We start from the raw sequence: 13,167 nt of genomic DNA on the forward strand, positions 1-13,167 counted from the left end.
ACCAATGTTAAAACTATGAGTGAAATCAAAACAATTAATAGCAATTTTTTTTATTTATTTTTTTAGCTTTTTCTTATTTTATTCTTTTATTATACATAAGCTGAAAAACGACTCAGTTGTTGAGCCAATCAACGGATATAAAGTGGAGAAGTCATCGTCCTCCTTGCTGAAAGGTGTTGGTGTTTGTATGTTGTTCTCTTTGTGGTACAAATTTCTCTCTTTTCTCTTCAAACTTTCTGCTTGCCTTGGACTGTTGATGGATAGTGTATGCCATGGAAATTAATCGTAAGTATCTCACATAATATGGTATATAAACTAAAAGAGGGCTTTCAAAATGTGTATTTATTTACTATCATTTAATGTCACCGTAACATTGCATTAACAACAATAGGTACTTCCGGGTAGACACCTGCCGATTGATTTAAATTGTGGAGATATCACAAACTTGTTTATTGTTTATTTCTGTTGTCTGTAACATTAAAGATACAGTATATCCTAGTGGTTAAACACGGTGGTCTGACCTATCTGACGTTTGATTCTGCTTATTTTATGCACTGTGTCGAAAAGCCAAATCTAACCAACAGTGACATCTCACCGCCGGTCGGACGAGCTGAACAAAATCGGAAAAAAAATACTAGATTTTTGTTTTTAATGGCTGCAGAATGAATTGATGCAAAGGCTGAAGTGTGTGCTTGTTTTGCACGCAGCACCGTGTGGGGACAACCTGTACGATGAGGATGGGAAGAAGCTGCCGCCCTGTATCCCCGGAGCCTGGCTCACCCCGGCCATCATGGCCTGTTACCTGCTGGTGGCAAACATCCTGCTGGTCAACCTCCTCATCGCCGTCTTCAAGTGAGTCCCAGACTCCCTTTTCAAGCTAAACATACACGTTTTCACTGCTGATTCTCCAAGCTAACTTTTACATCTTACAGTTTAGGCATTTAGACATTTACCCGCTAATTCCTATTCATTTAACAGCAATCCTTTACATTCTTTTGAAAACTATATTCACATTTAAAGACAAATCACAATGTGTTCTAAAATGTTAAGTCAAATATCCTTCCTTTCCGAGTTTTTAGTGGTTACGTCATTTAGAAATTCAAACCAATAATCATCAGACTTTTGAACCCCACCCCTTTTTGACCGATCATTCACAATGCATGAAAATGTTTTCTTTTAGCGATGCAGCGATGGCCTTTGCCATAGCTGCCCCAACCCTCTGGAACTCTCTGCCCCTCAACATCAGAAACTCAGACTCACTCACCTCCTTCAAAACCCAACTCAAATCCCACCTCTTCAAAACAGCCTACAATATCTGACTTTTACCTCTAACCACCATTCCATCTCTGCAATCTATTGATTTGTATTTGTTTTGTATCTGTATTTGTTCTTGTTATTTAGTTTGTTTACTGTATTACTGTTCTATGTATTGTAAAGCGTCTTTGAGTTCCCCAGAAAAGCGCTAGATAAAACTTATGTATTATTATTATTATTATTATTATTTTATTCTGTTCTTGCACATAGAGTGCCAAAGTCAGCCCTCTTCCGGCCTAGGCATACGAACCACGGAATTTTCCGTCATTCATTTTCCCCATAGACATTTCATAAAATTCTTATAAAAAATAGTTTTATAAGAATATATATATATTCAGAATCAAGAGAGGTCATATAACATTTCACCTGGAAGGGGGGGGGAGTGTAAATTATTTTACTATTTTTATAAGAATTTTACGAAATGTCTATGGAAAAAAGAATGGTGGAAAATCCCATGGTTCGTATGCCTAACCCGGATAGGGCACGACTTTGGCAATATATTGCCAGTCTCTTTCTTTATCTTCTCATTCTCTGACAGCAACACCTTCTTCGAGGTGAAGTCCATCTCCAACCAGGTGTGGAAGTTCCAGCGGTACCAGCTGATCATGACCTTCCATGACCGGCCCACCCTCCCTCCGCCCCTCATCATCTTCCCCCACATCTACATCGTGCTGCGCCATCTGTGCTGCCGCTGCCGACGCCGGCACGAGGGCGAACACCACGACCGAGAGCGCGGACTACGTAAGAACCGCTCCCAGAGCTTCTTCTGGATGTGTTTCAAGAGCAGTTTGGGCAGCAGGGTGCAGTGAGGAAGAAGACTGCAGGATGTCAGGATTTGGTCATGGGGTTTCTAGAATGTCCTAAGAGGTGCTAGCCTGGTTCAACCCATTGATACCTGATGCAGCATTTGTGTGTGTATCCCTTTAAGATCGCGAACCGCGTGGTCTTAAAGGGATACACACACAAATGAGGGATTACACGCAAATGCTGCATCAGGTATCAATGGGTTAAACCATCCTGATAACATGATCTCACATTCTGTTCAGGTCTATGTATCAGTCTGGACTCCAAGCCGTCCACAGTCATTTCAGTGGGTGGGATTACTTTACTTGCCTTGACAGACAACTCCTTCAGCCAATCAGTGTCGCCAAATCCAGTCCTGTTTAGATCCTCTTCCTATTCAAAAACAGACATGTCTGACAGAGTTGGTGCTGAGTGCAGAGTAGCTGAAGAGTCTGTACGAGTTGGAGGAGCAGTGACAGAAACATGTTTGTAATGTCTGACAGAGTTGGTGCTGAATGCAGAGGAGCTGAAGAGCCTGTACGAGTTCGAGGAGCAGTGTGTGGAGGAGCACTTCCGTGAGAAAGAGGATGAAGAGCAGTCGTCCAATAACGAACGGATTCGAGTCACATCCGAAAGGTACAGTTGGAGGTAGAGGTCTTTGGGTATGCCTGAACCCCCGAATAACCGAGGGTCTGACCCAGACAAAGCCGGATACCCCGGGTCCATTCTAGACAAATCGGTTCTGTATGGGGTCCGGGTCTCAGCTTTCTAATAATAGACGGTTCGATCCGGTTCTGGGTATTACATTTCTGGGGCTTTTGGTGTTCTGGCATGACTTTTTGGACCCATGAAGATCTAGTTGGATGCACATCTGATATTAAGTGTTAGTATTAATTAGTATAGTATAGTATAGTATAGTATAGTATAGTATAGTATAGTATAGTATAGTATAGTATAGTATAGTATAGTATGATGTATTAGGTTTTAACCTACTGTACTATATGGGTTGATATATATATATATATATATATATATATATATATATATATATATATATATATATATATATACATACATGTTCTGGGGGAAATATACACACATATATATATATATATATGTATATATATATATATATACATATACATATATATATGTGTATATTTCCCCCAGAACTTTATTCTTGTCAAGCTGAAAGAGAGAATCTCTCTCCTTAGGGTGGAGAACATGGCCATGCGCCTGGAGGAGGTGAATGAGAGGGAGCACTCCATGAAGGCCTCCCTACAGACGGTGGATCTCCGCCTGTCCCAGATCGAAGAGTTCTCCACCCGGATGCTCAACGCCATGGAGAAGCTGGCTGGTATCGACCGGGCCGAGCTGGTCCGAACTCGCTCTGGAGCATCTTCCATCTGCGAGCCGTTCGCCCTGCTCCGCCACAGCAGCATCAACAGCGCCGACAGCTGCAGCCTCTACCGCCTCCACCTGGACAACGACGAGCGGCTCGCTGTGTCTGGAGACTTGGAGGCCGGCGAGAGGAGAGCCCAGCTCAGTCCCGAGAGACACGGGAGCATCAGTGAGGGAATTCCCATATCAGGTAGGATAAGACACGACGAGACGAGCAGTGGAGACACATCACAAGAGAAACCAGTGCGATGCTGCTTTGGCCCACATAAATATGTCATCCCTGTGGACTGTGGTACTCTATTGGGCAGTTGAGGCAGCAAACTGACACAGCAAAAATGTCAAAAGTTAATATAGCAAATGGTTGGGTTTTCAAACATAATGCAACTGACAAAAAGTGGAATTGTATGGATGGAAAGTACAGGAAAAAGTATGCATTAAAATATTGCAAGGGTCTGCAAAAATAATAGCACAGTTGTACTGAGGCAAAGAAGGACTGAAAAGAATGAAAACTAGATGTGAAAGATATGCAGCATAAATGAAAACTTACAAACCTACCAAGATATAAGCAATATGGAACACATTAAAAGGATATGGATGTGAAGAAGACATGATGTGAATTTCCATCTTATATGAGTTAAACGTGTGTAATGTTCACAGGTGATGGGAACTCCACTGTCAAGGAGTATGGGCTGACCTTAGAGGTGATGGGACAAAAAGACCGGACTCGTTCCACCTCCAGCGTCGACATCCTGATTTCCCCTTGTGACTCGGACCAGAGACTTGCAGAAACTCCTCCCACTACAACTCAAACCGCCCCCACTTCAATTGAGTCCGCCCCCACTACAACTCAATCCGCCCCCAGTTCAGCCGAATCCGGCCCCAGTTCAGCCGAATCCGGCCCGGTCACGATGGACGCTGCCATAGAGCAAGCAGGACTGGAGAAAGTGGGGCCAGAGAAGACCAAACTAGAGGGCGCTGTTTCGTACCCCCTGGACAGGTCAAAGGTCATGAGCTACTTACCGTCTCTGGCTCTCAGTGACTCCCCGTCGTCCAACCGGAAGGCCATTAGTGGTATCATGTTCAACCCTGTGGACAGAGAAGAGGACTGGGCGACAGACTTCACCACAGCAGCCACCCGCTCAGAACAGGGCTTAAAGTCTCCTATTATGACTCACTGGGGAGCTCGCTTTGAGTACAAAGTCCACCCTTCCCCCTTTGGCCACATGCCCAAGGTGTCTGTAATGAAGTCCGTCGAGAACGTACCCAACACCGGTGAAACTACCCAGGAAGTCGAAGGGATAACACCTAAGCCGTTTGCCGGAGAATGGGAAGCAGCAAAGACAGACAGCAACCAGGGTAACGGGGATGAGGAGGCATCAAAAGACACAGAACATTCGCTGGTGGCTGAGGTCAGGATGTACCCAGCGCTCAGGTCCAAGAGCCTGAACACCAACCCTCGCAAAGGGAAGGTGAAGAAGGACAGTCAGGGGAAGCCCCGTTCAGCCAGCAGTGCCAAAGACCCGGGTTCAGCCAGCAGTGCCAAGGACCCGGGTTCAGCCAGCAGTGTCAAAGACCTGGTGGCAGCATTCAGTGGTCCAGGGGAGAAGACAGGTCGAGAATCCAGGACAGGCTCCCGAGACAGTTCTGGCTGTTGAAACTGGATGGCTGGTTTGAGCCAACTGTGGACTCTTAATAGAGGTCCAAGCACCGCAGGTGCTGGTAGTGGAGCAGCTTATCTAAAAATTACATAACAATTGTGCATTTTGTGATAAAAGCATATAATTTGGTACAAGGCATTCCAAACAGAATTGGATGTCTGGTCATCATGAATTTGGGAAAGAAAAAAGAAAAAGTGCTTTTTTTGCAGTCAGACTAGCAGCCTATGGAAATTATAACTGCAATAAATGTGTGTAGTAGACTAATATGATCTTGGTGTCAAATCATGATTTTATTCATGAGGAATTCAAATTTGGAACTTTAGAATTGCTCTCACTATTCCACAGGTTAGGTTTGGGAAGTTATGGCAAAATCACTTACGTTGAGTCTTGAAATGTTTCTGAGCAATTCTAAAGTTCCAAATTTGAATCCCTTGTACTAAGAAATGTGTGATTTGACACAAAGACCATCCATATCAGATTAGTATACACAACTTTATTGCAGTTACAATTTCCATAGGTTGCCACTGCCAGTCTGTGGCCGTAATCCCTGATATAAGTGTACTAAATTATAAATGATATGCTTTTATCTCAAAATGCTCAATTGTTATACCCCACTATGGAACACTATTGTATTTTTTTTTTTTTCAGATAAAAGCAGGTGGATTCCTACGCCCCCCCTCATACAAACATTGCAGATCCTCGACTACAGTATCTTCCAACAACCTTGGTTGATTCTGATGTTATGTCCCTGAAGTTACAAATTGCCTGTCTACTGTCTACTTTCTGTTTACATACAACAAATACTTTTACAGGTAAATCATGCAGGAGAGGAGGGCAAACAGCACGGGAGGCTCGCTTGTGCAGCTCCTCAATGGTGATCTTAAATTAACCATAATTCATGAGATATTTAAAACAGTGAAGAATCTCTAGGTTTTCTCCATTACAAGTAAACTTAAGTTTGCTAATATCAGTTTTTCTGTAACCGAAAACTGCAGCTTTAATTGTATCGCTATTACACAAAATTCACACATGCGGTCTATTGATTTCTGTAACCCTTCTTTTGTTGTGGACATGATAATTGTATCATCTGCGTACATCAGTACCATAAGCTGGATATACTGTAGCTATCTATAACTGTATCATCAAGGTTAATACGTTGACAGCCACTCTGCAAACAATAATGGCAATTAGCTTTTCAGTTTGTCTAACTCCTGCTAGGCTTACACATTTTTTTTTAATACCATTTACAAATACACGTAATTTAATATTTTTGTACATATTCAATTACCACATCCAATAATTCACCTGTTGTACCTGTTTTCAAACAATTATACCAGACTGCATCTCTCCAAACTGTATTGAACGCCTTACTATAATCAGTAAAGTAACAAAACAAAACAAATGTCAAGAGAAAAATATGATTTGTCAGGGTTTGGGAGTAAGTGAATACATGCATTCTGAGTATGGTATTTAAAATACAAAATGTGAGTCGCTGTATGTGTTCCATTACAGTTACTGTTTAAATTGGTGGTATTCTGAATACAGTTACTTTCTTTAAAAATAGGGAATACTTTTATTTGTTTTGCCCCCAAACAGACTTATTATTATGTTTGTGTTTTTGGGGCTGGAGAGTAACAGTCACAATGAGGTGGCCCTGAGACACTTGGAACTGTTCGGACTTAATTTGACAATGTCAAGGTATTTCTTTATGTCCCCCCCCCCCCCCCCCCCCCCCACCCCCCTTTTTTTCTTTTTTCTTTTTTTTTTACATGTAATCCTTTAAAGCTATCATAAAAAATGCCTATGTCTGGGACTGGGAGCATAGTTTAAAAAGACATGTTCAGATAACATTTTGACATCTTTATCTTCAGATTGAGTTGGTGTTCTACTGAAGAGTAAATCCACATTGCTATATTTTAAGGTTTGTGTCTGTGTTTTACTCTAAAACTTTTTTTACACATTAACTTGATGCTGTTTTCTGTGTTTAACTGATGCAGTGGAAATTAAAGAAGGAGTAAAGCAAAACTGAAGACTTTTTTGTTTTCTGGTGGATTAAATTTGTCTGTAAACAGTATCAGGGTGATTATTTGATTTCGGGCACTTGAATAAAATCTCATAAAACCTGCCACCGACTGTTGCTGGACTAGCACTCATAGAATTTATTTATTAAAGCTGCACTAGACAACTATAATCTCAAGAATGTACACAGAATGGTGAAAAACCACAACTTTGGTCAGCAGAAAAGTATTTCAGAATGCAACACATCAAACCATGATGAGGACATGAAACATTTAATCATGACGAGTTCATTTGCATTAAAAAAAAAAGACAGGACAGACATGACACTGCTTTCAAGTTGGACATTTACCAGATTTACTAGAAAGATGAACATTTCAGCTTTTCCACAACTGACGCTCCTTAATGACATCAGCTTGACTGTACAGTACAGGACAGTACAGTACGAGTACAGTGGAGGAGAGTACAGTTTCTAGAAAGGGAATCTTTTAAGATTCCAGCAAGGGCATTGTTTTAATGTCACTTTGATTTTTCAGTATTGCTCAGCATCTGAAGGAAAAACAAACGACTCAAAATAAATTAGTGAGATCCTAAAATTCAAAAGGAAAATGAGAGAGAGAGAGAGAGAGAGAGAGAGAGAGAGAGAGAGAGAGAGAGAGAGAGAGAGAGAGAGAGAGACAGAGAGAGAGAGAGAGAGAGAGAGAGAGTGAATAAAGGTTTAAACTGATGTACAGTAGTGCTGATTCTCCCTCACTGATGCCGTTCAGCCACCAGGGGGCAGCATCTGTCTGTCAAACTGCAGAGCACCTTATGATCATTTCTCATTTGTATAATAACAATAATAATGCACAGCTTGGTTCAATATAAGTGTGTGTGTGTGTGTGTGTGTGTGTGTGTGTGTGTGTGTGTTGAACACAGAAGTTTCCTTCATTGTTATTATTATTATGATTACTACTATTGTTGTTGTTGTTGTTGTTGTTATATGTATGACCAAATGGCTACATATTGGATTAAATTTCATTTCATTCCATTAGCCAACTTTTTGTAACCTGACTCCGCCAGATGGGGGCGGCATTGTTCCACAAATTCACAATCCCTCCTCCTTAGGTTGTGAAACAAATGTGAACCAACTAAACCTACATCCATCTAGCGTCAGGTTATACTTTTAGGTCATTAAGCCACATTAAACTGTAGTAACTTGATTGTTTTGGGGTAATTTACCACATTATTATTTAATTCCAACTAGTCTATTTCAGTGTTTTCCTTGTTGTAGTAGGTTAAGTAGGAAAAGAAGACCTATTTATTTATTTATCAGTTTCATCTAAATGTAAAGCACATTGAGCTCAATCATTTCCATTTGGGCACCTTGTCACGTTTTTCTGACCAGAGAGTTAGCTTAGCTTTAACTTGTTATTTTCACCACAGTATCTCCTTGTATCCCCCTGCTGCTTGAATTAAAATTAAGTTACAGCTCCCCCACTCAAATGCCACAACAATACACTTCTCCGTAGATAGCCAAAGTTACGCCCACTTTCGGGTTAGGCATTTGCACCAAGAGATTTCATCCGCCATTTATTTTCCCATAGACATTTTGTTAAATGTTTGTAAAAACATAGTTTTACTCAGTCAAAGCAAACGATTCAGCTGTATTTAGAAACAGGAGAGACCATAACATTGCAGTCGGACCAAAACGTAAAAATATAGCGGATTATAATTTTTTTAGTTTTACATTTTTAGTTTTGGTCTGAGCGAAATGTTCTATTGTCTCTCCTGAGCTGACTCGCTTGGTTTGACCAAGTAAAACTATGTTTATAAGCATTTTACGACATATCTATGGGAAAATAAATTGCGGATGTAATCTCTTGGTGCGCAGGCCTAACCCGGAAGTGGGCGTGACTTTGGCTCTCTTTACAGGCGGAGCAAACTTGAAAGTGAAAGTATGAAAATGTGTCGCAGTTTTAATTCCATTCAGACAGCGCCATTCAGATCTCCATTTTGAGAGAGCAGAGCAGCAGGAGGGAGACGGCTGGAACATGGTGAGTGTCATTACAACATATAATGTCAAAGTCTCTGACAGAGATCTAACTTCTCTTCACCTGAAATACATTAAGAGATGTTTCTCAAAAGTAATGAACAGATTCCAGTGTCAGTAGGCCAAAGTAACACAGAGAGAAGCTGACTGCGCCTGTAGCCTATAGGCCTACAAGAAGGCCGACATGACGCAGTTTATTATTATTATTTATCCAGTTTTATTCTGGCCTCTTGGTCTGAGACTGGGAGATGCCCACCAGGAACCTTTTAGTTACAAAGAAATCCTACATTAATTTTAGTGAATTTTAGTGCAGGTGAAAATCAAACTGAGCCAACAGCTTAGTTACAATTATGAACCTCAAATAAAACTACATGTGGGAGACAACACAAGGACTAATGTTGAACCAATACTTATAAAGAATAGTCTAAGTGAATAAATACTAACTAATGCACTTATAAAATAGAAAATGATGTGTGGCCATCAGGTCAATGTCTGCAGGGTCTTGAATGAAGTGTCCAGGTGTTAAACTACAGTAAAGTGTCTGAGATGTAAATGATTTATTAGTGGACAAACTAATGACAGCTTCTCTCTGAGTCTCAGATCAAGACAGATCTTATGGAATCAGGATAATAACGTGCGTAGCCATTTAAGAGAATGGGAGGTGCTAGTGATTTTACATAGCGAGTGAGTGGTGGAGCGAGAGAGAGCGAGTGGGCGTGTGCGTGCGTCAGTCAACGTCGGTCAGTCAAGGAACAGGCTGTGAATGAATGAACGGAGAAGTCTAACGTTAGCAAAGTTAGCACATAGAATGAATAACTGTACTCTACGGAAGAACTCGGTAATAAATGCAACAACGTCTCAAGGCTAAAGGTGTGTCCCGGTGTGCGGCTGTGTCTCCCGTCTGCTGTGTATTGTGGGTGGTTGGTCCCGAAGCTAAAAGTAAACTATACTTCGGCCCTGGAGGAGAGGAAACCTCCCCTGTTCTTCTCGACTACGGTCTGGGGGCAGAAGCAGGAAAGACATTCCAACACAGACATAAAACTGGAAACAGCTTCAATAGCTGAGTCATGTTGACCTTCTGTTAAATACAAGCTCACATCAACATCTCCACTGTTTGATTCAGATCATTATATCACATTTATGAGAATTATGAGATAATAACAATGATCTAAATTAAAAAGGCAGATCCACAGATTAAAACACACTGTTTTTAATTACACATGTTTAAAGAAAATACTGGTGACACTAGTGCCTGGTGGGGCAGTGGTGGCCCAATGGTTAGAGAAGCGAGCTTGTGACCGGAAGGTCGTCGGTTCAATCCCCGGGACCGGCAGGATAAATCTGGGTGGGGAAAGTGAAAAGGCAGCGCTTGCCCCTCCCTCATTACCACCACTGAGGTGCCCTTGAGCAAGGCCCTTAACCCCATCTGCTCCAGTGGAGCTGATCAGTGGCCAGCAGATCAGACTGTGGTTGTACTGGTCAGCTTCCAGGTATGAATGTGTGTGTGAATGCGAACAGGGCACTCCTGAAAAAGAGAGCATTGCTCTCAGTGAGACTCCCTGAAATAGAGGTCTAGGGGGCCTCACAGATGCGCTGGATATAGAGCCGGTGAACACTATGGCAGTGTGACTCCGATTAAAGAATCACAGGAGAAGTTGAGGTTCAAGGTTTACTCAGGAGTAATGCACAGGATGTTTGTATGGTCTGCAATAACAATCACAAAACAATAGTGTGTCAACATCAGAAACATACACAGCAAACAACATAAAGCAATACAAACTATAGGACATAGCTTGAATTAGCCTAACAGTGTAGCATGGTAATGAAATAATTAAGGCATTAACATAGTTTCCATAGTAGTAAATAATTAGCGGGAGTCAACAGAAATGAACAGACAAACTCTCTTAATTGCCCAAATACAGTAAAGCATGGCTATAAACGCAAATATATCAAATAAACAACTTAACAGACTTACATTATGCTCATGCACGCATACAGTCCTGAGGCTTGTACAAAATGGCTGCCGGACCATGCTTCAAGGACCCCATCAACCTTTGCTTAGCAGTCCTGCCTAATGCCTGTCGTAAATTACTCTGTAATACTGCCACCTGGTGGCGAACTAAATAAACAGTCGAATAAATGGAACCTATTAATCACAGAGGCTTTCCTACACAGCCGCCCCCAAAAGTCTACTTAGACCTTTGCACAGAACCAGGAAAGTCTCTCAAGGGTCCTCTGTATCAGGGAGACTCGGGAGCTGCACCAGCCGGGACACAGGGCGCAGGTATGTTCTGTCCTTCACCTGTACAGTTGCGGTGCGGACGCGGCCGTCAGCTCCAGGGTATGTATGGGTGACTTTCCCAACGGGCCAGAGTGCTCGAGGAAGCTGCGGGTCAACGATGAGGGCCACCTGGCCGACTAACAGTTCTTTACCATCCTTCCTCCACTTCTGCCTCTCTTGCAGACCTGGCAAGTAGTGGCGAATGAAGGTGGACCAAAAATGGTCAGCCAGCACTTGACTGTGCCTCCAGCGACGTTTCCCAAGGAGGTCACTGGAGTCGTAGACTGCCTGTGGTAGGGACGAGTCACGGCGTCCCATGATGAGGATGTTCGGAGTAATGGGATCTGGATCCGCAACATCTGAGGAGAGGTAGCCCAATGGCTTTGCGTTCATGATGCCCTCCACTTCGATGAGGACTGTACGGAGGACGGTCTCAGACACTGTCTGATCTTTCAGGATGACCTTGAGGGCCGTCTTCACTGACTTCACCTCCCTTTCCCAGGTCCCACCGAAGTGAGGTGCACTTGGCGGGTTGAAGCGAAAGGTGATCTTCTGCTTGGCCAACTGTTCCTTCAGTCCCGGTGCCATCTCGGCAAAGGCTTCCTGAAGCTCTCTATCCCCTCCGACGAAGTTTGTGCCGTTATCTGAGAGAAGCTCGAAAGGTGTACCACGGCGTGCAACGAAGCGTCTCAGGGACATCAGGAAGGCATCGGAATCCAAGCTTTCGAGGAGGTCAAGGTGCACACAGCGTGTCGTCATGCACTTGTACACGATCCCCCACCTCTTCTCATTCCGGCGCCCTATCTTGATGTGGAACGGCCCAAAGCAGTCTACCCCTGTAGAGTAGAACGGGGGCTTGTATAGGCGCAGGCGAGAGGGCGGAAGGTCAGCCATCTTGGGCAGATCAGGCTTTGCTCGCCATAGCTGACATTCCCGGCATGAGTGCTGATGCTTACGGATAGCTTCTCTACCACGCAGAACCCAGAATCTCCGTCTGAGATCAGCAAGTACTCTCTCTGGCCCTGGGTGGAGAAGAGACTGGTCATAGTCCTGGATTAGCAACTTTGTCAGGGGATGGTGCGGATCCAAGACGATTGGATGGATGGCGTCCAATTCCAAGTTTTCAGCTCTGCGCAGCCTACCGCCAACTCTGAGGAGACCTGTAGCCTTGTCATACTCCGGAGATAGAGAGCCCAGGCGACTATCAGATGGAGGAGGCCGGTCAGCCTTGAGAGCCTTTATCTCATCTGGGAATGAATCCAGCTGGGCTCGTTCGAGGAGGACCCTCTCAGCGTTGAGGTAATCAGCTGCTTCACAAGGCTGATCTGTGGTCTGGGAGTCAGCCGCCCCGTGAAGGGACCTGGCTGTTGCGTGGACAAGCTCTTTCCATGAAGAGAAGTCTTCGACGGCAGGAAGCTGGGGACGAGGAGAGATGGTCACATTACCTATGATGGCGAACTTCCTCAGCTCACCATCGTCTGGCTCAGGCTCAGCAGATGGCATAATAGGCCACCGATCTTCAGGCAAGTGGAGGAACTCTGGACCTTGATGCCATCGATGTGGTCGTGCCAACTCCTCCAGGGTCAGACCCCGAGTGATGTCATCTGCCGGGTTTGTTGCAGAGTTCACATATCTCCAGCTGTCGGGCTCAGTCAGGTTCTGGATCTCCGCGACTCGTGTGC

General features: G+C 43.4%; 1 protein-coding gene across 1 annotated transcript in view; it reads left to right on the plus strand.

Annotated features, from left to right (window-relative positions):
• LOC310791518 (transient receptor potential cation channel subfamily M member 1-like) overlaps positions 1-5,153 on the plus strand; it is a gene marked incomplete at both ends in the record, with an annotated part of 40,978 nt that extends 35,825 nt beyond the window's left edge. Inside the window, 6 exons of the mRNA XM_083653193.1 lie at positions 265-285; positions 708-852; positions 1,853-2,055; positions 2,601-2,733; positions 3,312-3,688; positions 4,156-5,153. Coding sequence (XP_083509319.1) covers positions 265-285; positions 708-852; positions 1,853-2,055; positions 2,601-2,733; positions 3,312-3,688; positions 4,156-5,153 — 1,877 coding nt within the window. The remainder of the gene's footprint in view (positions 1-264; positions 286-707; positions 853-1,852; positions 2,056-2,600; positions 2,734-3,311; positions 3,689-4,155) is intronic.
• Positions 5,154-13,167: the final 8,014 nt, after the last annotated feature.

The sequence above is a fragment of the Poromitra crassiceps genome (genome assembly GCF_964638095.1).
Source record: "Poromitra crassiceps genome assembly, chromosome: 16".
NCBI lineage: Eukaryota > Metazoa > Chordata > Actinopteri > Beryciformes > Melamphaidae > Poromitra > Poromitra crassiceps.